Raw genomic sequence first — 25,002 nt, forward strand, 5'->3', positions numbered from 1 at the left:
GATGGATTAGAGCTCATAATGGATGTAACTATGTACAGGTAAGATAGGGGCAAAGTACTTTCCGGCTCTTGGGAAGCAGGTTGATTCTGAGATATACTATAAGTATCCCCTCCTTCCGTAAGATAGTACATCATGTCTTGGTATATACTCAAGCTACAAAGGCTTATAGTGTTGATCCTGTTGCCAAGCAACGCACATAATCCTCTTCCCTCTCCACCTTCTTTGTCGCTCTCCAATCCTTCTCTACCTTCATATATTTGATTGGGTTCGCCATTTCATCCTATCTTACGTCTAGTCTGATCTCTACACCTTGGTCCATTTGTTGCCTTTCCTTCACAAAATGGAGACTATCTGCTCGCAAAAGTCACTGCCCACCAAGGATGTAGGACTAGAACGCAAGGATCGACGCGCAAGGCTTAAAATCATCAGGAAGGAAACTAATGGGCTAGGATAAGGCTATCTGGATGAATCTGATCTGAAACTCGCCAGTGTGAACCGCCAGCTTATGTCTCTTGAAGATAAATCTATCCTGCCTCGATTTTTCGCTCCTTACAAAGCAAAAGTCGACCCGTCTCAAAACAGTTATATCACCGACAGCTTCCCTCGTTTTTGACGAGCTCATCTTCGAAGACCATGCGGAGACCGCGCAGCGTTTCCTGCATAGTTATATCTAGAATGACGAACTGCTTCAGGATGAAGAATTCCGCTTGTGCCTTGTTATAAGGAGATCGTAGATAACGTTGTCTTCTTTGACTCCGCTGCGGGCCGAACGGTCATTGTTCGCATCCATAGTGGTGATCTGATTCCGTACGCAAACCAGATTGTTTTGGCAATAATACACTATACGTCTACATAAACCAGTCCAAGAACTGTGGCAAAAAGTATTTCTACTGGCAGTAACAACATACGGAGGATGTGTAGATATCGGAGCAAAGTTCACCCGAAGCAGCCTTATTGGGATATATGATCGCGTCCATTTACCTTCAGGGCTCACAGACAGCAACGATGAGGATGCCATACTTTGCCCTGATGCACACCTTGTCCTTGGGTTCCTTTCTTTTTCATCGTTCTCTGGTCGCGAACAAGACAGGCCTGCCATGTTTCCACCGTCCACTCTCCCGTGTCTTCTCCGTCACTGCGTCTCAACCAACGGCCCCGACAAGGAGCACAAGTCGGGTCTTGTACGAGCCTATTGAGAGCGTGGAACGAATGGAGTACTACCAGAAGGGTGGCTATCATCCTATGAACATTGGCGATCACTTCCATGCTCGCTACCGAGTCGTTCACAAACTCGGTCACGGCACATACTCAACAATCTGGCTAGCCCGCGACGAGATATCGAAGCGATACGTTGCCGTGAAGATTTGTACAGCGTATTCGGACCCTCTCGAGACCAATGTACTGTCCCAGCTATCAGAGCCTCCAAAGTCGTCAGATATAGGGGCAACAATGATACCCTCGATTTTGGATAAATTCAATATTCAGGGCCCCAACGGTAACCACGCCTGCCTGGTAACAAGCCCGGCAAGGATGAGCTTGTCTGAAGCAAAGGACGGATCATGGATAGGCCTTTTTCAGATTGATGTGGCTCGTGCGCTAGCAGCACAGCTGGTGACGGTGACTCGGTATATGCATTCACAGGGCTTAGTGCATTGAGACCTTCATCGTGGAAATATCCTCCTCCAACCCCAATTTGATCTCGATCAGTTGACTACTAAAGAGCTATATGAGCGGTATGGAGAGCCGGAACTTGAGCCAGTCAACCTATTAGATGGCCAAACGCCTCCGCCAGGAGTTCCAAAACATGGCGTCGTACCTATCTGGCTTGGGGAACCGAGTGAAAAAATCACACTCCCAGAAGCCAAGATCATTCTCACAGATTTTGGCCAGGCATTCTCTCCAGCACGAGAGAAGTGATTTGAGTCATATACACCGCTTCTAATAACACCCCCCCGAAGCGCGATTTCAGCCAACAGTGCCACTCACTTTCTCATCTGATACCTGGACGCTGGCATGCACCATCTGGGATATCGTAGCCCAACGATCCCTGTTCGAAGGCTTCCTAACCAACGAAGACGACATGACTTGCCAGCAAATCGCAGCCCTGGGTCCGCTCCCCATCGAATGGTGGGACAAATGGGAGGGCCGTGCAGACCACTTCAACGATGACGGCGAGCCAATCAATCGCGCTACATCCCAGTATAGGTCTTTAGGGGATGCCTTCGAAATAAATATCCAGCAACCGCGGAGTCAGGCAGGGATGCCGCCACTTGAATTGAGCGAGCGAGATGCGTTCTTCGCGATGTTGCGTCCGATGCTTTCTTTCAGACCTGAGGATCGTCCGTCTGCTCAGCAGGTTCTCGAGTCGGATTGGATGGTGAATTGGGCTATTCCTGAGTATGAGAAGATTCGAAGCTTAGAAGAAAGCTAGTAGTGGTTGCTATGGTATTTAGGAACTCCGAAAGCATGCTTGGCCATCCCGCGGGAATGATAATACTTAAGCGAGTACTCACTGGGATCGTTTCCCAGGGTTGATCGGCTGTATCTCCCACTACAAAGTCTCGGCAGGCCTCATTTGGGAAAGCCTGAGCTGGAGGTTCGGTAGAAGATAATGGTATCACTTTACCAAGCCACAGTATTCTTATCTGATTTTAGTTGGTTGGCAAGTGAGGTGTGCTGCCGTTGTCACTTTTCCCTGTACCCGTCTATAAACTACCTATAAGCTTTAACTCGTGCTTAGCAAGGCTTGAGGTATTGGGAAGCCAATGGCAGAAATAGCAAGAACCTCCTATCTGTTAAACTTCTTTTTTCTGGTATTTGAATAGAGCCTGATACGAAATAAGGGCGGAGCTGATGTTCCCATATCTAGTAAACTAAATATACCTGATAGAGACAGTGAATGGGGTGAGTTTAAAACGAGAGGACGAGGGTCGGAAGTCAAAACAACAGACAATGAAGACAGACTCATCAGGTTAGAAAGATATATGCTATCAGAACAACTTTTCAGGCATGAGAGGCCTCTTTGGTGTGAATATAGTAGCTACCATTTCACCCTGTGAATCGCAGTGTGAATCGTAAGTCTGCTTACTACTTATATTCTTGGGGATTTTATATAAAGATTCTCACTTATCCTGCAGCCGGGGACTAGTTGTTTTTCCTATCTATTTCGGATGTTTCCGTTGCCTTGCGGTTGCATCATTTGAGTGGTTTCTTCTTGCGATAATAGCTAAGAGGCTATCCGATAGGTCATGTGGCTAGGTGGTGATATATAGAGAAGGGTAATTGTAGCTGCGTCTGCCTTGACTAGATAGTCAGCCACTTGGAGGATGTGATGTGGTTAATACACTCCGTTCTCCGGATTATAGTCGAATCTCGCCCTTCAAGCATTTAAGGCTCAGCAGACAATTGGTTTGGCTTCTTAAAGGCGTACGTAAGAGGTACTATATAGACAGCCCTTCTTTGACCAAGTGCACTGCGGCGTCAAGCTTTGTATCCCTAGACATATCGACCCAGCGCTACCAGGTACACAGTTTTCCTCTACACCCCAGATCCCGTGTGTGAAATCAATTGCAAGGGGTGGGGGGCGCTATAATGACACGTCGATCATGCTAAATATCCTCTTTCATAAAACCTAAGAGGAACCGGATCCCGAGTCAGTATAGCAAAAGCTCCAGCATACAAAAGACTCCTGACGTACGAGATGGCCGACAGACGTGCCTCACAGCAGGCAGCGGAGCGCGAGGCCCGTAATGCTGTCACACTCGGCTCGAGTGACCAGAAGACGATGGAACAGTTGTCATCATCTGGAAAAAAGGGCCCCCGGACCGCCGAAGACAAGCCGCACTTCGGCGTGCACAGAACGAGAATGCCGGTAGGCAGGCGGCCACTCAAGGAAGCACGGGGCAGACTGGGGACTCGGAATAAGCATGATATTGAACAACTCTATGCTTCAAGTAGCAGAAGGTGGCCCAGAGTTAGGCGGTTCTTCGTGGGCGCCTGCGAAGGCGTCACGAAGTTGACCTTCATATGTCTCTAACTCTTTTATCTTACCATCAAGAAATCTTTGTACGTCCGGTGCCCAGTAAGGCGAGATGGTCCTCTCAAACTCCACCAATCCAGCGTCATCCAGTTTTGAGAACCTTGGTTGTATATGATCTAGGAAGATATTGTATAAACCTTTAGGTGTTTCGAGGGCGTGGAAATACCAGAAACTCCCCAGTTTCCAGCCTTTCCTCATAATACCTGAGAGACCGAGGGTCTTATTCCCCGCTCGAGAATGGGCCTCTTCCTCCTCCTCAAAGACGTTCATGAATTCGGCGTGAATCTTGCTGAAAGCGTCAAGATGCTCCCCTTCGTATAACTGGTCTACTCCACGACCAGTGAGCCAGTAGGGCGGATGGAGCATTTCGACCGGTAGTGAGCATGTCCACTCCAAGTCGACTAGTGACTTAATGTTCCAGTTGCTGTCGACAAAAAGGTTACTTTGATGTAGATCCGTCAGGGTCATGATAAACGGTCCTTGCCGATAGCGGCGACAGGAAAAATGTGGCAATAGAGCTCGCATAATGGTCAGAGTTGACAGCTGTGCTTCACCATCGGCCTTGTTCCGTATTGAATTCGGGGCGTGGCGCAGCCGACTGTCATGACAGGATAACAAGTCCATGAAGTAGCTATCGCTGGTTGAATATGTAAAGTCCCCGTCTATGTAGGTGGGGACGGACTCATTTTCTAGGTGGTGGAGACGAAGCGTTAGAGGGCGGTTGGTATGTTTTATAATGCCTTGATCATCGATTGTTAAAGATCCAATGCGATCAAAAGGAAATTGGGCTAAGGATAAGATAATTTGGCTCAACCCGCGAAAAAGGTTGGCTCTGCGGTCTTGGTCATGGCGTAACTTATTCCAAGATTCGGAGAGCATCATAGTATCGGTGCTTCCGACGTGATCCATAATGAGATATCCGGTAGTCAGGCTGAAAGGGCAATTTCGGCTAAGGTAAGGCGGCCGGGGCGCATACCCGAAAAGAAACGATACTACGCGGTGGAAATACCATTTCAGTCGGCTGAGGATCGGGACGTGCTCTATCGCGGTGAACTAGGCCAGTGTCAGATTGACTCAGAGATCAATCCCGCGACTCACTCACGCATGGGCCTTGTGCAAATGCGAAGCCCCGCAATCGAGGCATGGGTATAGAAGGACAGTTCTGCCGAATCCAGATAAAGGTTGCAGCCTCGCAGCGAAGCTTCTCGTCCGCGTTGCCTGGGTGTTGAATCTCGCCGACCTTGTAGGGAAGAGGAAACCTGATAAGAACTCGTTTGGGTGCATTCTCATCGTGCCCATCAATCTCAACTGGTATGCACACATTGAAGCTCCCGGCTATCCAGTCTTTGACTTCCCCAACACGGCATGTCTGCTTCCTGTGTAGATTCAAGTGATACGACACGATCGACTCGATTACGGTGCGGTGCTGATAAAGATATATATAGAACTCGAGTCTCAGTTCGGGATAAGAGAGCTCTTGGAGGACATTGTCATCATCATCTAGGGCCGTGAAGAGTGTGACCTGGCCGTGGAGAAGCGGCAGCGCGCGCTGCATGGTGACCGGTCAGATGGATCGATGGCCTTGACGGTGCGGAAAGAATGTAGCTATAACCCTCGCATGATATAGAAAAGTCAAGATCGGGTGTTAATTTGCCCTCCACTGGCCTATCGTTCGAGAAAGAATGGAGATAGAGGACTTGAAGGTGATTCGGGGAGTGAGATAAGAGATAAAGATGAATGATGAAGAGAGGAGAAGGTCAAGGAGCCAAGACGGGTGGTCCGCCTTGAAGTGGATGGGGCCAAGGCCCCCCCGCCCCCGGCTTTGATCGACGTCCTCCGTTGCTCTATAGTACCCCAACAACAAGCTCCATTGGATCAATATCGCCACAGTAAGGCAGCTTTATGCCCCAGATTAATAGAATTTGAGGCTCGGTGGATGTAGCCGTAGCGGCCACTGGAGGTTACGTAGGTGGTTATATGACGCAGTTTTGGTCAAATTCGAAATCTAAGTCCTTATTGACAATTAGATAGATGGCTTTCCTTGAAAATTGTCCTCTGGACCACAAGATTATAAGACACAAGGGTAGAGGGATGCACAACCAAAAAAAAGCACACAATAGATGCCGCATGATGGAAAGACGCCGCGCAATGCCATGCATATTCAACAAACAACAAAGCCACGACAAACCACCAAACACCAACCATACAAATCCACACAATCAAGCAAATACCCGAACCAGCTCAAGATCAGTACTCCCCGTCCACAATCTTATGACCTTGTCGCGTCCTTCGCCCGGAGCCCCAACCGACATTCTCCAGCTCCCGGAACTCGGGCACGAGTTTCTGTTGTTCCGCAGGAATGCCCTGCTTCTTCTCGACGGCCCTCCCGGCTTGGTGCAGGAACTGCTCACGCATGGCCACTGCGTCCGGGTCCTCGTAGTCCAGCTGCGTCATGGCCGGCGCCTCGTTCTCGTCCTCGTACTCGGGCATCGCCCTCAAGTCGCCGGCTCCTTCTCTCTCCAGGTAGTCAAGGCAAATGGCGCTGTTCCCGCGAGACAGGAGACTACCGCCCCCGCCCCCGCCCCCGCCGCTTTCCGGGTAGTTGGAGTCGATGGCGCTGCCGCAGCCGTCGTCGTTGAGGGTATCGATAGAGCTTGCACGGGAGAACGAGAACGCTTTGGTGTTGTTTGTGGAGGCTTGATCGAGGGAGATGGCGCTATTGGTGCGGGCGGAGGCGCGCGAGGGCGCTCGACCGAGGAGCGGTTTGCGGGCGCGCGAGCGGATGCGGTCGTGGGGTTCGCCTGGCTCGGAGCCGGTGCCGGTGCGGGCGGCTTGTTTCATGAGACCGCTGACCGCGAGGTCGATGACGGATTGCGTTGTCGGGGAATGATCGGATTTCTTGCGTTTCAGGGGTGAGGAGGTGGTGGAGGGGATTGAGTGGTGGGGTCTCTTGATGGGGGATTCTCTGACGGGGGTAGGGCCTCGAGGGTCTGGTTTCGTTTTCGAAGTGGCTTCGTGTCTAGGGTTGGTATCTGCCTTAGTGGTGTCGATTTCTCGGGGGCCTCCGATGCTGTTGGTATTGGCGTCATCTCTATGGTGGGACGTGCTTTTCGTGACGTTCGTGGGTTTTGTGGTACTTGAGGACTGTCGTTTCTGTTGGGAATGCGAGCCAGCTCGCATCTCATGAGACTTGCCGCTTTGGGTAGGTTGTTTTTGAATGAGGTATGGTTCGAACGGCTGTTTCTTCTCGGATCGGATGGAGGCCCAAAGCCAATCCGCAGAGACTGCTGGCACTCCCCATTCCTGGGTATGTCGTAGCTTGTCCTGGTTCACGGGGCTGGAATCGTTGCAGACCAGAACCGAAGCTTTGGGGGTTAGGTACTCATTGTACATGGCGCCTACATAGTCAGCCCATGTCTAGCCTGAGGTCGATTCGTCCCTTACCGATGAGGTTAACAAGCTTTGACAAGTGCAGAAGATCTATACGGAAGAATCCGGTTGAGCAGACCTTGAGCCCAGAAAAACCTAAGACTGTTCAGCTTGCGCTCGAAACGTTCATGCGAAAGAGGCACACCTTCAACTGGAAATGAAGGGATTGGCGTGTTTGCAACGTGGGATTCTGGAGGGACTAGTGTCTTCGCATCGAGACACCTCTCCAGCCACATATCTGTTACGACTTCGCATTCAAATGCCAGATCATCCGTAGTAGGGACCTGGGCTCGAGGCATCTTGAAAGGTACGATCGTATAGAGGCCGTGACCCTTTTTCGGAATGTCTGAACGGGTGAACTCGTTCAAGGAACCCACCAATTGCGCCCCGTTGAACGATAGATGGTGGCGTAGGACAATCGACTGTAAAGTGTGAGCCTCCACCACGGTAGTACTCGTGATCTGACACACAAACCTGTTTCGACGAGAAGCCATGGATATAAAAGAAGCAACCGTTCAGAAAGCCTTCATCCTTGCTAGCGGCAGGCTCAGGCGGCGGTGGACGAGGTTCCTGCGCTTCCGCCATGGTCGTCTCGCTGGCGAAGGACTTCACCTCCTGAAGCCCGGATATGCTTTTCCGTAATGATCGGCTTTCGCTCTGCTGGCTTCCTTTGGACCGCCCGATGTCGCCAACTTCGAATCCAACCCCAATGATATCACCCCAAATCCCTTCATTCTGGTCCCCGAGCTTCGCACTCGCGATCCGGCGCAGCTTCCGGGGTCGGGGGTTCGACGGGTTTTCATTGTTGGCGGGAGCCTTGGGCTTCGGCGCGGGCAGTGACCGATGCCAGGCTCCGACGCCCTGTTGGTCTTGCGGTAGTTGTGGGTCGTATAACGCCTCTTCCAGAACCATCCCGCGCTGAAGGCTGTCGGTGAGCCACTTCATCGAAACAATCTTGATCCCCCACTGCATCGCGAACTTGTACTTGTCACCCTCAGTGCTCTGCGCGATCAAGTGGCTCGTGCCCTTCAGAAGGTCTTTCCGGAACTCCGCGCCATGAGCCGTGACCGTGTCTTGGATGTAGTTCCGAACCGACACTGCAAGGTAAAAACAGAGTTGTCAGTCGAGCCTTCTCCCAGTCCCACCAGATCCTCTTCCTCTGGCTTTTTGAAGGGTTATTCCCGCCGTACTCACTATCCTCAAATCCGGTAATGCAAATAGACAACCCTCCAAAGACCGGGAATTTGTACTCGGTCTCCAGCGCCCGGATATCCGTGTCCCCGCCCTGCATCCATGACTGGCGCACGGCCTCGACCCATTCCGGTTTCAGAACGGTAACATCCGCTCGTTCCCGCGCTACGAATTTGTACTTGGGGGTGTTGACCTCGCCGATGAGCAGGTGGGTAACATCCGAGGTGAGGTCAAATTTGTGGGTCGCTCCCATCTGGCTGGCGACGGTGGCTATCTCAGACTGTTTGACTCGAGAGTTAGCCCGGCGACATCAGATGGGTGTGGGCCTGGCCGGCACTTACCCGCTGCTCGGGGAGAATCGAGGTGAAGCAGAGGACGACCCCCGCAAGAGGGTGCTCCTTGTCTGTTGTGGTGATGGGTTAGTGCGGGAGTCGATGTCATGATGCTTGGAGAGTGAAAACGTACTTGCGACCACTGTCTCTGCCATCATTCATGGTCACGGAGCAGAATGGCGGACAGCATGTGCGTTGTGGTGAGTCTTGGACTGCTTTCAATCTCCTCCGCGTGGATCGCGCGTCAAGACGATGCGGTGTCACGTGACGGGGTCTTATCTCTCTGTGTGCACAACTAATTGACAACTTCACCACCTAACAGGCTAGTAACTGGTTCTCATTCTTGTTTAAGTGCTTCAATCTAACTGAGTAACCACAATGGATTCACCGCATCCCCAGCTTCACGTGCTTAGGGCAAGAGAGATGCTTATCGGCAGTCACGTGCGATAAACGGCGAGGCGCGGCCGCGTTTTCCATCCAACAAAAAAACGCGCATTTAACAGGCGCGGACCAGATTCTGAATTCCCCCAATCAACAAAAGTCAGAACAAGCCAAGATCCAAGGCCAAGGCTAGCAAGGGCAAAAGACAAACATTCCTTCCGAGGCATCCAGCAGTCAACATATGTACCTTGCTAGACGCCAATCACTACGGGCGTCACTATCACCGCCATTGGGTGCTTATCGTCGATCGTTCCTCGACTCCAATGGTCCGCTCCTGATACTCGCCCGCTCAGCCTCCAAATCCTTGTCTTCTTCCGAGAAACGGCTACGTTCGTCCCGGTCCGGGCGAGGGAAAACGGAGGCGATGTTCCAGCGAGCTGCCAACAAGTACCCTGCTGCTGCAGCGACGACGGCCCCGCTCCAGACGACGCTCGCCGCTCGCAGCAATGGGGGGCCACTTTCAACGCCGCTCCAAAAATCGGGGCTGGCGACGGCGGCATCGTCGTTAGGAGTCAAGCGGAAGATCGAGATGACAGCTAGCACACAGTCGGCGCTGGGTTCGCTGCACAATGAGGTGTACTTTGACGAGAACGACTTTGACGACGATGAGGACTTGGATTTCGAGGCCCCAGATCCGTTGATCACTCGACCTTCCATCGTCCCCTCCGCCACTACACATATTACGAAGCCGCCGATAGTCGCGAAACAGCAGCATCAGCAGCCGCCGCAGAAAAAGGAGGAGGAAACGGCAGGATATCCGAATTTGAGCAGCGCGTTCGCAGACGAGAAGATCCCGATCGTCGACTTGACGGAGACACCTGCCCGCGATTCGTCAACCGTCAAGTACCCCGATCTCCCTCCGGTTCCCGATAACGATCAACAGCCGCCGTCGAGCAGCATACAGTACCCCTGGTCCTCGTCACCCCCCTCCCACTACCAAGCGCCCACCAAGAAACCCCGGAAGCTACCCTGGTTGGAGGAAGAGGAGGATGGTCTTGATTTCCCGAAATCGAAGACGCTCGCGACGCCTGCACGCCAAAAACAGACGCCCATCTGGAACAAGTCGGCGAGCGCGATCAAAGACGAGCAGAGGGAACTGCGCCGGCAGAGCAAGTCCATGAAGGCGCTGATGGCCGGTCAGTTTGAGCCGCCCCGTGCGCAGGTGGCGTCGATCTTCCTGAGTGACGAACAACGGCATGTTCTGGACGCCGTCGTGCAGCAGGGGAAGAGTATCTTCTTCACGGGATCGGCTGGTACGGGAAAGTCGGTTCTCATGCGGGAAATCATCAAGAAGTTGCGAGACAAGTACAAGCGAGAGCCGGATCGGGTTGCGGTGACGGCGTCGACCGGTCTCGCCGCTTGTAACATCGGGGGTGTGACGCTTCACAGTTTTGCAGGCATCGGGCTGGGCAAGGATCCTGTGCCCGAGCTTGTCAAGAAGGTCAGCAGCTTGGCGCCTGTGTGCGATTGTTGACCGTCATATATGCTAACAGCATGCAGATCAAGAGGAATCCGAAGGCGCGAACTCGCTGGCTGCGCACCCGGGTCCTCATCATCGACGAAGTGTCCATGGTGGACGGAGACCTCTTTGACAAACTGGAGGAATTGGCCCGACGCCTCCGGAACAATGGCCGTCCATTCGGAGGCATTCAGCTGGTCGTCACGGGTGATTTCTTCCAACTACCCCCGGTGCCTGAAAGCGGCCAGCGAGAGGCCAAGTTCTCCTTTGACGCCTCGACCTGGAACACCTCCATCCAACACACAATCCTCCTCACCCACGTCTTCCGTCAAAAGGACCCCGAGTTCGCCAACATGCTGAACGAGATGCGATTGGGCAGGTTGACCCGGCGCACGATTGAAACTTTCAAACAACTCTCCCGACCTCTCGACTTCCATGACTCGATCGAGGCGACTGAATTGTACGACTCACACTCCCATCCCATGCCTCCCTGACCCTTTTGAGACAGGATGTTGACCACTCAGCAGATTCCCCACCCGCCTAGAAGTCGAGGGGGCCAACAATTCGCGAATGGCCCGCCTCTCCGGCGAGGTAATGAGGTTTGCGGCGTGTGACTCGGGCACGATCCAAGACCCGCAGTTCCGCGACAAACTCCTGGCCAACTGCATGGCACCGCAGGTCATCCACCTGAAGAAGGGCGCGCAGGTGATGCTGATCAAGAACATGGAGGACCAGCTGGTGAACGGCTCGATCGGGCGGGTGGTGGCCTTCATGGACGAGTCGACCTTCGACTACTACAGGGAGAACGAGAACGAATTCTCCTCCAACGGCGGCGCCGCCACCACCAGCAACAACAACAAGGGCGGAGAGGAGGGATTCGGGAGCGACGGCGACGACGCAGCCGCGGCGCAGGCCCGGGCGCGCAAGAAGCTGAAGCCGCTGGTCAACAAAGACGGGACGCCGGGGCCGCCGCCGCGCAAGTGGCCGCTGGTGTGCTTCGTGCAGCCGGACGGCACCGAACGGCACCTGCTCTGCCAGCCCGAGACGTGGAAGATCGAGCTGCCCAACGGCGAGGTGCAGGCGCAGCGCCAGCAGGTGCCGCTGATCCTGGCCTGGGCGCTGTCCATCCACAAGGCGCAGGGCCAGACGCTGCAGCGCGTCAAGGTGGATCTGGGCAAGGTCTTCGAGAAGGGCCAGGCGTATGTCGCTCTGAGTCGTGCGACCTCCAAGGCGGGCCTGCAGGTCACCGGGTTCGAAGCGCGCAAGGTCATGGTCCACCCTAAGGTCATCGACTTCTATTCCAAGCTGGTCAGCATCACCGACGTGCTCAAGCCTAAGGCCGGTAAGACGGCGGTGGCGGCTACGACGACGGAGGACGAGCCCGAGGATGACTTCGACCAGGCTTTCAGGTCGGTTGAGCGCGCGGCTGGCTATTCTTAGTGTCTTCTCATTCCTCCTGGGTCGGCGGGCTGGGTTCACGATTTATGATTCCTTGCAGATATTGATAATTATGGGGTGGGTAGTGTGCAGGTTTATCGAGACTGGAATATACGGGTGAGTATATCATTGTATCATAGAATAATACACAGTGGGTTCTTGAGACAGCCTGGGGAAGACTATTCTTGAAGTATTTCCATCTTACATATGCTAGGATGTATATCGTTGGACTGTCCACTAGAAAGTCTATCCGCTCCCTGGAGGGGTGCAGTTAATTGGATAGGGCAGTATAAAGGCAACACAGCCGGAACCTTCACGCTGTTACTATACCACATACAACCGATCAATTCGACGCTCATCCACGACAAGACGAACCGAAAAAGAAAAAGCAAAAAGAAAACAAAAAGAGTGGCCCGAACCGCGATTCGAACGCGGGGCCTCTCGCATTTAAGATGTGGATCCCAAAGCGAGAATCATACCACTAGACCATCCGGGCTCTTATGATGTCACAACCCGTCTTTGAATGATGTGATCCCCACAATCTATGGTTTGAGAAAGTAAAATCAAAACAAAAAAGACAAGGCCCGAGCCGCGGATCGAACGCGGGACCTCTCGCAGATATGCTTGGGTTTGGAATCCCTAAGCGAGAATCATACCACTAGACCACCCGGGCTTGATGATGTCATGGGGTGGAGTTATGGCATTATATTTAAGGATTATATGGATGAGGTGGATTCTCGTTGATTCGTGCGGTTTCCCCGTTTTTGTGCTGTACTCCGTACATGTATGTTGATGCTAAGTTGGGGTGATTTGAATTCAGAGATGGAAATGTACTTCTTCTGGTTCATTCAGGTTGTGGGGTTGAGAGTTGACTTGGGCAGAATATACATCTTACCCTTCTATCTATCTTACCCGGTATGATGCGGATATATACATGTCGGTGTTCTAATACTAGGGGTTGTCTTCGCGGTTTTACCATGTGTCAACTGCCATAGGCCCAGTCCCCACGAGCACTGCGCATGGTATCCATGTCCGTGGAGTGAGTAGTGAGTAAATAACCCCAGTCAATCCGTATCTCGAGTGATGGGACGCAGCATGCCTACTCTATCTGACACAGTAAACGCGCGAGCCCTGCTGCAACAGCCATCCTAACCACTGAACCAACTACCTTCACTGTGGCCTTTTACCCATCATGGAGCACTGCTGCAAGCAAAATAAAATGAACGCGTGTGCCCGTCGTCGGACAACGTAGATTATATGCCTCACCCCGGGACGATCTCCCCATGGTCATCCCGCTCTGGATGGGGGCGCCCACCTCTTGCTACGGTATCTTGGGCTAGTGAGCTACAGGCCAGCCCCCCAGAACATAACCCCATCTGACATTTTTTGTCCATCGTGGCATACCCAGCCATAACTCCGCGGCAACAGTACTAACAATAGGCGTGTGATCCAATCAACCCCGAACCCAATACAAGGAAGTATATATTCCCGGCCCTCAGCTAGAGCACACCAATACAACAACCAACAACAAAACCCGACAGCACTTATAGACAAACCACTAGAACAGGCCCCACCCGAACTTAAACCATGTTCCAGTGCCTATCAAAATCTACGCAAATAAAAAAAGTATAACCAGCACTATGCCCCACCATCCAAAAGTGAAACTGTGGCAGAGGAGCAAGCAAAAACAAAACCAAAAGAGAAAAAGAAGTGGCCCGAACCGCGATTCGAACGCGGGGCCTCTCGCATTTAAGATGTAGATCCCAAAGCGAGAATCATACCACTAGACCATCCGGGCGCTTATATTATTTTGTTTCCGCTTGACGTATAAGTACACCTGTACCAGAATCATAAGAGTAGGTTGGTGTTGTTACCTATTCAAGAACAATATGTGATCAGCTAGAATCAATTTATTATTATTATCACTCTATCATTGGATGACAATACTTTCTATTACCCCTGCCTCGGATTGTTCATATCTTTCCTTTGGGTTCAGGGGGGAATGACACAATATCCCCTATTTAAGTTCTGCTGTGCTGTGCCGTGGTTAGAGATCTATAGCTTACCAGTCTCTACTTTTTATACCGACCTTGGGTAAGCACTGCAGAACAATACTATTGTGTATTCTGCAGTGATACGTTTAAACTCTACACCAACACCCCCCACATACCAGCAAGAAATACCAATATCAACAATCATCAATCTTATGTCCAATTCAACCCTATGCTTATAAACATCACCATCATATACCCCATCATCTCAACCAGCATATGTCCAATCCAATCCCTATTCACACCCCACCCCCCCACTCACACCACAACCCCAATAGAGAATCTATGCCTGAGCAGCGAACCCAATACGAGGACCCTGCGAATCAAAGACCACATACTGGCTCTTAAGGAAGACATCACCCAGGATAGACAGACCGACACCCTGGTTGCTCTGAATACCACCGTAGCAGGTGGAGCTACCGGTATTAACGGGGGCGTAGTTGATGTACTGACCGGGAACGACAGCGGTGTAGGAGCCGATCCGGACGCTGAAGTCGGGCAGGGAGGCGTAGCAGGAGAAGACGTAGCCGCCGTAGGAGTAGGAGTAGGAGGCGCCGCGGACGCCGGCGTAGTAGTTGGAGACGATGTCGTCGTCGAGGAGGATGAGGGTCGTGCCGGTGTCTTTTTTGTTTTTTTTTCTTGTTAGTTTGGGGATCACTTATTTCTTGGGTGGATGTGTAGCAGCAACAAGAGAGGAGAAGGATGAGGATTAGGGCAAGAAGGGGTTCACATACCAGCAATAGCAGAGAAAGCACTCGAGTAGGAAGCGCGATCGCCGACGCCGTAGCCGCTGGCGGTGAACTGCCAGAAGCCCCGCGAGCTGTCGACGTTGGCGTAGTGCAGCGAGCCGCTGTACTTGGAGGAGTCGATGAAGCCGAAGTCGTAGGTACCGGCCTCGTGGTACTTCAGGTCCACGGCGAAGAGAGGCGCGTCCAGAGTGGACTTGACGGTGTCGAAGAAGGTGGTCTGCGGCACGGGGTAGACTGGTTCGGTGGGTTAGCACCTCACTATCTACTATCCGACATAAAGAGAAAGAACATACCGGTGTTGATGGAGCTGAAAGCCAAGCCCAGCAGACCGTCGGTAGCGGTGTCCTGCGAGAACTCGGCGCTGATTTGGCTGGCGGCCTCGACGGCCTGGCTGGCGGCCTCGACACTGCCCACGGTGACCCTGTCCTTGTAGACGTCGCCGCTAGCGGAGCTGCCATCGCCGTAGGAGATGCTCCAGCTGTAGCCGTTCAGCTTTCTGGCCGAGCTGCCCGGGTTGTAAATGTTGTGGCCGCTGCGGGACGAGGCAGAGAGCTCGGAGGAGAAGACCCAGCTGGTGGACTGGTCAGTCGTGCTGCTTTCTGGCATAGCACACAGAGAAAGACTTACAGATCGGCGGATCCGGTATCAAAGTCCAGGTTCAGGGTCGAGCTGCCCACCGTCACGGGGGTCAGGTACGAGGCATCGTTGGCCTGGGGGATGGTCACGACGCTGCCAGACTGGGCGGCGGCCTTGACGCTGGCAGGCACGGTGGCGCCGTACTTGGCCAGGGCATTGGCATACAGACCAGGCAGGTTGACGGTGCGTCCCTTGCTGCCGGTCTTTTCCACCTGCTTGACGGAGAAGTTCTTGGTCGCCGGGGTCTGGGTCTCAGCCAGGGGCGCCGCAGACGCAGCGGTGGTCAAGCCCAGAAGAAGGGCAGCAGCCTTGTTGAAGACAACCATGGTGGATAAGAAGAAGGTGAAGCAGATCGATCAAGGGGGAGAGGGAAAGACGAACTCAGACTCCTGCTGGATGAAGAGATCCTCAACGAGACGCGGGCTTCGACGAGGTCTTTATACCTTTCGTGACTGCCCCATCCTAACACTCTGCATAGTATGTATGTACATACATGCCTCCATCTCTTCTCCTGCAACGGCCTCCTCATAGTACATACATCCAGTCCAATATTGCAAGCTAACATCCAAAATGTCTCACTTCTCCCCACCTCAATCACGACACTGGACACCACCCCAAGAAACCAAGTGGGGGAACAATCACCGACGATCACAGCCATCAAATCTCACCGTCCCCTCCAACCGCCTTATCCGCATGAGGTTATTCCCCCCGAAAGTGCCAAGCAATAGACTAGAACGCCGCCAGCCAGTCAGGGCACAGGGACGGGGAGAACCGTCCCTGGCAATCCTTCGACATAGCTTGATGAGGAACAAGAAACTCTTCAGGGACCGTGCAAGACTTTCTCCAACTCCCACTCTAACCCTCTTGCTCCAAATCGTCTTTCCCCCGCTCTTCACCGAAGTAAGTATACTAAGTTGTAAGGCGGGGACGGACTCCGACTGCACCGTCCCCATCTACATACAACCCAACTCCAACCAGAGAACAACTCACCTTCACAGACCCCATAGAGCCCAAAGAAAGAGATAGACAAACCAAGCCCAGAATCACAGAACCACTCACCCCGAATGCACCGTCCCCAATCCATAGCCAAATTAGCAACCGATCCACAGTGAGAACAAGATAGCCCTACCCAGTACCCTACCTCCTACACCCAAGCACAGAAAACCAGTAAGAAACCCTAGCACCTAGCCAGAGCCTAACTAACCACCAACCCCCAAGTTAAACAACCTAAGCACAATACAGTAGATATGCCCGGGACGTGCGCCGACCCTAGACCCTGAACTCCGTCGGGCGTCCTTCGCGCGAGCGGGGGCGCAAGCAATCTACAATATGCAATGCAACATGACCGTAATCTCTAAGTCAGGACGGACGATAGTCTAGTGGCCAGTCAGAGTCCAGTCGCTTAGACTAGAAGAGTAGAGCTGGCAGCCACTCAGCTATTACTCTAGAGTACAGTAGGTTGTTAGTGCAGTGTCTAGACTGATGCCCCTGACAGAACCCAGTCTCTGATTGGCTACAGGTTGCAGTGCAGGAGAGGGGGACGATGTGACTGTCCGGTGAGGGACTGTTATCAGTGAGACTGAGTGCATCGGAGGTCCGGTGGAATATTCGGGGTAATTCCCGGCCCTGCAGCTGCAGAGAAGCATGGACCCTGCAGGATTTCATTTGCGCAGATCGTGGTGAAGAGAGGGGAAAGGAGTGGAAGGAAGGAGGTGATTATCGGGTGTTGTTGGTTGGGATTGTGGAATTGTTGGAGTTGTGGCAACTTGGTTGAGATTGGATTGGATTGGATTGGATTGGATTGTCTGCACTCGTGACTCGATTTTACTCTGTGTTTTGAGTGAGTGAGTGAGTGAGGTTGTGGAAAGTAGGGGAAGGACACACCCGTGACTACCGGAGGCTGCCGAGGCCGAGGTCCATTTGAACCAACTGCATACTAAGTAGGTTGTTGTTAGATTATTGTTCTCCACTACAATCAACACTTCTGCAGCTAATAACTATCTACTGATAATGACCTGAACAATCATGATAACAATGATGTGAATGAGCCCGTAAATGACGCATCTGAGACCTGCATCGCCATGGATACTCCCCCATCCAATGCAAACAATAAACCCCAATCAAGCTACAAGAAACAATGTGATCGTAATTCGTACAGTCATTCCCTTATCCAACCCCGCTTCAATCCTTATCCGATAGATACAAAGATAAATATTCACGACGATAGGAAATGCGATGGGAGATTAGCCCCGGTAGCAGCCTCGCCGCCGCCCTCGCCGTTCCCACCGTCGTACTGTTCATTAAGCAACACCTCCAGCATGTCGAACTCGCCCACCATCGGGCCTGTGCCACCTAGTCCCTGGTCCACCACCGCGGTCGAGCTGTTGAAGAACTGATCCAGGGGCAGCGCGAACCAGTCCGGGAGTCCGCCGGACGTGTTCGCGGCACTGTCCGCCGCCATCGACTGCGAGGGCATGCTGGCCGACCCCTCCATCTCCCCTGCAGGCGGGGTCGCGCTAGGGTCATAGTAGTTGTGGTACATCGACGGCGGAGGCGGCATGAACGAGACGTTGATGTGTGACGAGTTGATCGACTGCGCCGGAATTGCCGCCAAAGGGTCATGCACCGAGCTCATGCTGGTCCCTGTCTGGCTCGTCCCGTCCACATACCCCAGGTTCTGCGCCGGGTTCTGCGCCGGCGTCCAGGTGTGACTGGACCCCTCGCGACGGCCCGGGACCCCGTCGCGCGGCCGCGGCGACTGATGTCGTGACACCGGCGCTGACGGCCGTTCCTGCTCCCCGTCACCACCGCGGTCCAGTGGGGCGAATCGCAGGAATCGCGTGCGGATGCTCGTAGTCAGCAACTCCAGCAGTCGCGCAATGGCGTGATTGAGGTGGACATCGTCAACCACGCAGGTCCGCAGTGCCTCAACTGTACGGTCCTGAAGGTCCAAGGACACGCGCACATCGTCTTCCTTGGCACCCAGAGTAAAAGTCTATGTAGGTTAGCGCGGATGCCGCCAGCTGAAGAGAAAAAGGACGTCATACCTTGAGAATGAAGATCATCCCAGACAGAATTCGGAAGCATGTCCGGACGGGCGCATGCTTGAGATGGTCCCCGGGCACAAGCACCTCAAGCACGGTCTGCAGAATCTTACGTGATGCGTCCACCACCTCCTGAATGTAAGGCTCGTTGACGCGATACAGCTCCATAAGCACGTGAAACCCGACACCGCTCGCCGACGGGCCCGCATTTGGTCTCGACATCTGACTCTGGGCCGCTTCATTGGACATTGTCGTCCACCGATCCACCACCGCCTGGAGGGCTAGAGAGTTGACATAAAGCCCTGACCTTGTCAGTCACAGCACATCAGCACGCAGGCAGCACACTCACGAGTATATTCGTATTCAATCATCAGGATATTCCTCATAGGCGGGGCCACTGCTGCAATTAGCTTTCAACTTGATCCGCCAATAGCACCGAGATCAATCCTTACAATCAATAGTATCGATGTTATGTCGCCATTCCCGCAGGAAAGGCTGGAACCGGTCAATCTGATCACGGTACCGCCCACTCCGAATAAGCTCCGACGTCTGCTCGTTGGACGCGAAGAGTAACTGATTGCTCTGATACATGATCTTCGAGATCCCAATCCAGCAGTCATGCATGCGATCGACGATGGTGTCGCTGCCCTTGGCGCCCGTCACAGGGGTCGGCTGGATATCGCTAGTCCATTGCGGGAGGGGAAGCATAGACGGGATGCCCAAACGACCGCTGCTCTGCGTGATGTAGACGAGAATCAGCCGGCGTAGACGGCGCTTGCGGGTCTGCTCCGACAAAGGTTCCACGGCCGCTTTGGCGTCGTTCTTCGGATCAAACACGCCCAGCTCGAAGGCTAGCGCCTGTGCAGTACTCAACAACATCCAAGCCATGCGGTCCGACCGCCAGGCGGGTTCGAGCCATTTCTGAAAGGCCAGTCGACCCTCCGCGGCATTGTTGGGGGCCCGATTCGCCGGGTTCTCCGCATCGGTTTCCAGCTCTCTCTCGTACCGACTCTGCGTATGGGCGTCCAGATCCAGCAGAGCGTTCTCATCGTCACCAGGGGGGAAGTGCAGATTCCGCGGATGCCAGTCAGTCAGGATGAGCAGCGCCTCGATCGTCCCAAGCGACCGGAGGTTGCCTTTGTGGTTCACTTTGGCCGAGGTCGGCGCAAGATCAAATGATCGCGGCCGGCTGATTCCCATGCCATTATTGTCGAACTTCTCCTGGCCCCAAAAGAGACGCTCGATCATGCCGCGAAGATACGACCAAAGCCGATCATGGATGTAGAAAGCCCGTGTATATGCCCCATCGCCTTTCGGCTTCATATGCCGCGACGCAGTCGTCAAGATCGCCACCGCCAAAACAGGCTCATCCGTGAGCAGGCTCCGGTGGGTTGCCGGGTGTGAGAAGTTCGGAATAACGATAGGACTCAAGGAGGCGAGATGTTCGTAATAGCTGCGATAGTTCGTCAGTAACGAAGAGCACCAGCCAGCAACGCACGTGATACATACTACGCAACATAAGCCATAGCCTCTTCAACCGTGAGCCAGCCGGCGCGGACGAAGCGCAATCGCGACCATGCCTTGACCGCATCTGCAAAACCGGGGTCGGGCGCATTCTCCGTAGAGTCCGCCTGACCACGACCATCAGAATGCTGCGCATCCATCGCCCCGGAGCCCCCAGCCTGATAATACCCTCCAATCGGGACGGTACCTGAGCGAGCGGGCCTCGAAAACGAGCCGCCCGCGCTGCGCGGGGTGCCGGCCTGAGTGAGCGGGGACATGGGCGAATTGAATGACGAGACCGACTGTCGCGCTCCGTACCGATTCTCTAGACTCTGGCGATTGAGGTCTTCCGTGCGCCCGGCGGCTTCGGACAAGAGGTGCAGCGCATCGTGGCTATTGCTGATGGCCGGCGACAGCAGCTCGACGGCGGTCCGGTTCATCATGGGCTGGCCGCCCTCGAGGCTGAAACTGGGCGCATGGCTCCGTTCGCCCGCCGAGAAGACCGACAGACGGTTACTTCGTGCATCCGCGTAATGCGCCGCCGTCGTGGACTGGGTGGCGGTCGTGTTGTTGTTGGTGGTGGTGGTGGTGGAGGTGGTAGTGTAACGCTGGCTGCCGGCAGTCGACGGCGGTAATTGACCAGCCGCAGTCGAACCCTCCGACCATTTGAGTCGCGGATGACCGGGGGTGTTATTGTCGAGGGCAGTGGAAGTAGTCGTGGCAGCAGCCGCAGTAGAAGCAGAGGCGGGTTCTAGAGAGGGCACATAGGGCGAACCATCGCTGTTGTTGGACCCATGGCTGGAAATGACCTCTCCGACCATCATGCGCTTATCGCGACGAAGGGCAGCATCGTCGGTCTCGTCCGCATCCGAGGGCTTGCGCTTGCGCCTCGTCGCGGAGAACTCGCAGCGCTTGCTTTCGCGACGACATCGTACACAAGGCGGAGGCCGAGGATTATCCACACCTGTCAAGATGATGATCCAACAAAATCAGTCTATGCTTTAGAAGACGAGGTCGCACCGCATCATCAGAGTGAATGGGTGGGGTCGGGTGCAAGGACCACCACCACCACCACACCACCGAAAAAAAATAAAAGAAAGAGGGTCGGTCTTACTGCCAAGGTCGCACTTCACCTTGCGCTTTCGGCACGGGTCGCAGGCCTGGTAACCGCGACGATGCTGGGAATGGGGCTGGGGCGATGGAGACTTAGTATTCTGGTCTTGGCCGTTGTGCGAATAAAGAGGCTCCTGCTGGCCGGTAATCGCTGGAGCAGCCATGATGAGACTCCTATACCGGAGGGAGGACGGACGGACGGACAGCGACCGAGGGAGGGAGGGGGAGGGGGGGGAGGAAATGCCGATGCAAAGCGAGAAAAAGCGGTGGGGGGAAAGAAGTAGTTAAAGTAAACCAAGGGAATGGAAGGGGGAACAAGAGAACAAACAAAAGACAGGCAAAGCAAGCAAGCAAGCAAGCAAGCAGCACAAGACCGTTGTGTTCGCTCTTTCCGGCCCCAGGCAGCAACAGCAATCAGCAATCTTTCCTTCGTTCGTTCGTTCGTTTCTTTGTTTCTTTGTTTCCCTTATCTTTCTCTCTCTCTTTTGCGGTCTGTATCTGACCCTCTCACTCATTCACTCACCCGAATCTCACCACCCACACTATCTCACCCAGACCGTCCCTGAAGGAGACAGACAAGAACAAGATAGAGGAGAAAGAAGCAAAGAGAAGACCAACCGACTTTCTCACAAAGTGCGGAGAAACAAAAGAATGGACAGAAAGAGAAAAAACCACCACAACTCCAACAATTATAGACAGCCACAACTAAACCAACCAACTTAACTTAAATTCAATTCTACCCACCAAGAATAGCATCAGCAGCAGCACATCTCTAAAAAAAAAACAATGCACAAATCACCCACAGTCCAGCAGAAGCAGGGAAGAATAACTACCATTCATCCACAACTCGGACAGTTCTTCCGTCAGCTGAGAATGCGGGGTAAAGAAAACAGCCTGCGAATTATCCCCAGCCTCCGTCCCGAACGGTTCTTCTTCTCCCCAGGAAAGGGAATGAGGGCGATATCTGTTATCAAATCGTAATCCCAATAGACTCCGGGCTATTCCTAATCACTCCAGAGGAGTGGTTCTGGTTCCAGGCGGAGAGGAACCGGCGGTGACTGCCGACCTCCAGCCTGGATGGACCCGTGGCACACTGCACTGGCTATGCTGCATTTCAATGCATTTCAATAGTTCTTTCTCAGAGTACAGACAGGTGGATGCCACATGCATCCGAAAGAAGAATATATGTACAGGTGGAACAACGAACGATCCTCCATCATCGGGACAAGACCAAGACGACGAATGAGGGAAAAGTGACGAGAGACCACTGAATCCGACAGCCCAGATAAAACAAGGAAATCAGGCCCCAAGTCACGCTACCCAATCAATGCAGCGCTCCCAAAAGTCGATCACATAAAAGAATACAAAAACAGAATGTAGTCATGGCTTGCATCAACAAATCAAAGATTAATTTAGATAATGTACCCCAGATTTACCGAGAAATCCAGCAGCGGCACCGCACTGCACCGCACCGCACCGCTTCGGAGTAATACAGTGGAAGGGCGCTTGCGCTCAGGCGACAGGAGAGGCCGTGTCAGCAAAGCTAGGGATCGTCGGCTTGTTTCTATCGACCACAATGCCCCCGTTCATCTTCGCGACAGGAGTCAACGCACTGCGAGATAGCACCGTCTCGCGGGTCGCGACACTGTCCTCGCTTCCACGTCGCGAGATGCTGGGGGTCAACCGGCCCGGGAGAAGCCCACGGATACCCCCAGCCTTGCGCGCCGGGATCTCTGCCGTGCCAGCCGTGAGCACATAAAGCAGATATTTAAGATTAGGAAGCGTATGGCGGATGTCGATGACGCGTAGACCATGTACATTGAGCAGGAATTCGATGTCCTTGTTCAGCAGAAAGACGCCGTATTCGAATCGATATTGCACGTTGGCCGGATGGAGCGGGAACGTCCGCTGCGAAAGTGCTACAGACACCGCGTCCTGGATGAACGACCGGGACAGATACGGGGTAATCGCGTACGGGATCGGGGCGGAGAGATAGAATGATAACAGGTAGACCAGGTGCGCGGTATATCCCAGCGCCGCTGCCACCTGGTCGCGGTCGACGTCGGTGAAGTCCGAATTGGGTAAATGTAAGCCGGCGATGGTGAACGCAAGCGTCTTATTGGGGATGGGCTCGATAGGGTAGACTGCCAGCAGATCCTCCGCGATGCGTCGAATCTGGCCCTTCGAGTCCTCCATGGTTTGTTCCAATAGCCTGGCACTCGAGCTCAGGTTCAACTTCGCATCGGGAAGATGACTACGAGCCTTGGCTTGAGTCTCGCGCCCACGCTCCATAGCCTCCCTGCGCGCCCGGATGCTGGCAATCAGGTCTTCTTTACGTTTCGCGGCGTTGCGGAGGTGTTTGCGCTCGGTAGCGATGGAGTGTTTAGTGTGTGCGAGTTTGTCGCGAGCCTGCGAGACATTACCGGCAGCAGCCACTCCAGACTGTTCCCTTTCGAGAATCGAGTTGATTTGCGACTCAATCCGGTCCCGAGTTGTGAGCGCATCTTGAATGCACTCGTCCAAATTGGCCAATTTCATCAGCGCCTCGTACGAAGAGGTCGACATCGCGGCGCCATCTGCCGCTCTGGGGTGGTGCACGGGCGCAGCAGCGACGACCGGTGGAAGATCTGTCAGGTTCGTGTACACGCCATCCGCGAAGTGGAAGAGTATGGAGTTCGCAGGCAGAGGTTGATGGAAGCTGTCGAGCGACTTGCCGAGAAACTGTAGCGACTGGAGGCATAATCGCAACTCCACCAGCAGCACATAGTCCACCATTGCGCGTGTCTTAGCCCAGAGCTTCACAGTCAGATGATCCCGACGCGACACCGATGGGCCGCACATATTGAGGTCGAAAGACCGGAAGCTGGGGTTCGTGGCATGCTCCACGGGCTCGCTCACGTAGACCGGCTCCCCGATGCCGTCGCAGTGCAGGGAGAACCAGGTGTCAGCCATGCGACTGCTTGTGATCTCCTCCAACTTGGTCTGCCTCGCGCGCGGAGTGGGAGCGTTCCATGGCATGGTGTTTCTCCGGTGCCATTGACGCAATGGAACTGCGATGGCTGCTGCCTGCTCATGGCTTCCGGGGCGATGGTTGGTGGTTGCCGACGACTTCAGATCGGCGAAGGAGCGCGAAGGGTGGAGGGATTGATTCACGTCTGCGATCGGGACCTTCGAGGGTGACTGCAGCGAGTTGGGTACATCTTCGTCGTCAATGGTTTTCCCGCGAGGTTTGGACGGTGGCGTGACGACAAGGTTGCGAACGGAGATGCTCTGGAGATGTCGCAGCTTGCGGTTCTAGACGATAGCACGATCAGTTTCGTGTCAAGTACCAAAACAATCAAAGACTCGAATTACCAGAGGAAAATGCCAGGGTTTATCACGGCGGGCGGCTGCATCGTCATCGGTCATCGCGGTCGACGACATTGCAGAGGGAAAGCAAGCTTAGCTGTCGCGCTGCGAAGGCGGTATTGATCCGAGCATGCTAGACGAGATGGAGAAGAGGGAAAGAGGAGGAATGCGAATTAGAATTGGTAACTCCAGCAAAACAAAATACGACCTTAAAGTGACAGACAACAACG

General features: G+C 53.7%; 7 protein-coding genes and 3 non-coding genes across 10 annotated transcripts; 2 read left to right on the top strand and 8 right to left on the bottom strand.

The window, feature by feature from the left end:
* Positions 1-1,005: 1,005 nt before the first annotated feature.
* On the top strand, positions 1,006-2,761 carry BO97DRAFT_465080 (uncharacterized protein; the record flags this gene model as incomplete). Its single annotated transcript, XM_025699527.1, has 4 exons — positions 1,006-1,048; positions 1,091-1,647; positions 1,708-1,837; positions 1,959-2,761. The coding sequence occupies 4 exons, from the start codon at positions 1,006-1,008 to the stop codon at positions 2,429-2,431; spliced, it is 1,203 nt and encodes a 400-aa protein (XP_025553722.1). The 3' UTR covers positions 2,432-2,761.
* A 789-nt stretch (positions 2,762-3,550) lies between these two features.
* On the bottom strand, positions 3,551-5,760 carry BO97DRAFT_386335 (uncharacterized protein). Its single transcript, XM_025693527.1, has 2 exons — positions 5,142-5,760; positions 3,551-5,092 (listed from the first exon to the last, which is right to left on the bottom strand). The coding sequence occupies exons 1-2, from the start codon at positions 5,592-5,594 to the stop codon at positions 3,950-3,952; spliced, it is 1,596 nt and encodes a 531-aa protein (XP_025553723.1). The 5' UTR covers positions 5,595-5,760; the 3' UTR covers positions 3,551-3,949.
* Positions 5,761-6,127: 367 nt separating this feature from the next.
* Positions 6,128-9,146, bottom strand: BO97DRAFT_476477 (BRCT domain protein; the record flags this gene model as incomplete). The annotated part of the gene is made up of 7 exons (XM_025700485.1): positions 6,128-7,437; positions 7,484-7,564; positions 7,614-7,890; positions 7,943-8,565; positions 8,663-8,939; positions 9,001-9,062; positions 9,125-9,146. The coding sequence occupies 7 exons, from the start codon at positions 9,144-9,146 to the stop codon at positions 6,287-6,289; spliced, it is 2,493 nt and encodes an 830-aa protein (XP_025553724.1). The 3' UTR covers positions 6,128-6,286.
* A 175-nt stretch (positions 9,147-9,321) lies between these two features.
* On the top strand, positions 9,322-11,184 carry BO97DRAFT_273171 (uncharacterized protein). The gene has a single exon (XM_025691001.1). The coding sequence runs from the start codon at positions 9,614-9,616 to the stop codon at positions 10,904-10,906; it is 1,293 nt and encodes a 430-aa protein (XP_025553725.1). The 5' UTR covers positions 9,322-9,613; the 3' UTR covers positions 10,907-11,184.
* Positions 11,185-12,738: 1,554 nt separating this feature from the next.
* BO97DRAFT_t86 lies at positions 12,739-12,824 on the bottom strand. Its single transcript has one exon. It is a non-coding gene; the product is annotated as a tRNA-Pro (tRNA).
* Positions 12,825-12,909: 85 nt separating this feature from the next.
* Positions 12,910-13,001, bottom strand: BO97DRAFT_t85. Its single transcript has one exon. It is a non-coding gene; the product is annotated as a tRNA-Pro (tRNA).
* A 1,039-nt stretch (positions 13,002-14,040) lies between these two features.
* BO97DRAFT_t84 lies at positions 14,041-14,126 on the bottom strand. Its single transcript has one exon. It is a non-coding gene; the product is annotated as a tRNA-Pro (tRNA).
* Positions 14,127-14,648: 522 nt separating this feature from the next.
* BO97DRAFT_465098 (pepsin-like aspartic protease) lies at positions 14,649-16,090 on the bottom strand (the record flags this gene model as incomplete). Its single annotated transcript, XM_025699528.1, has 4 exons — positions 14,649-15,000; positions 15,114-15,362; positions 15,422-15,699; positions 15,756-16,090. 4 exons carry the CDS (start codon positions 16,088-16,090, stop codon positions 14,663-14,665), a joined length of 1,200 nt encoding a protein of 399 aa, XP_025553726.1. The 3' UTR covers positions 14,649-14,662.
* Positions 16,091-17,813: 1,723 nt separating this feature from the next.
* On the bottom strand, positions 17,814-21,588 carry BO97DRAFT_386344 (Zn(II)2Cys6 transcription factor domain-containing protein; the record flags this gene model as incomplete). The annotated part of the gene is made up of 6 exons (XM_025693528.1): positions 17,814-18,759; positions 18,812-19,110; positions 19,158-19,205; positions 19,261-20,261; positions 20,318-21,275; positions 21,426-21,588. 6 exons carry the CDS (start codon positions 21,586-21,588, stop codon positions 17,980-17,982), a joined length of 3,249 nt encoding a protein of 1,082 aa, XP_025553727.1. The 3' UTR covers positions 17,814-17,979.
* A 1,348-nt stretch (positions 21,589-22,936) lies between these two features.
* BO97DRAFT_340548 (putative UV radiation resistance protein (UVRAG)) lies at positions 22,937-24,832 on the bottom strand (the record flags this gene model as incomplete). The annotated part of the gene is made up of 2 exons (XM_025691600.1): positions 22,937-24,718; positions 24,779-24,832. The coding sequence occupies 2 exons, from the start codon at positions 24,830-24,832 to the stop codon at positions 22,937-22,939; spliced, it is 1,836 nt and encodes a 611-aa protein (XP_025553728.1).
* Between the last annotated feature and the right edge of the window lie 170 nt (positions 24,833-25,002).

This window comes from Aspergillus homomorphus (assembly GCF_003184865.1).
Source record: "Aspergillus homomorphus CBS 101889 unplaced genomic scaffold BO97scaffold_8, whole genome shotgun sequence".
NCBI classification, from domain to species: domain Eukaryota; kingdom Fungi; phylum Ascomycota; class Eurotiomycetes; order Eurotiales; family Aspergillaceae; genus Aspergillus; species Aspergillus homomorphus.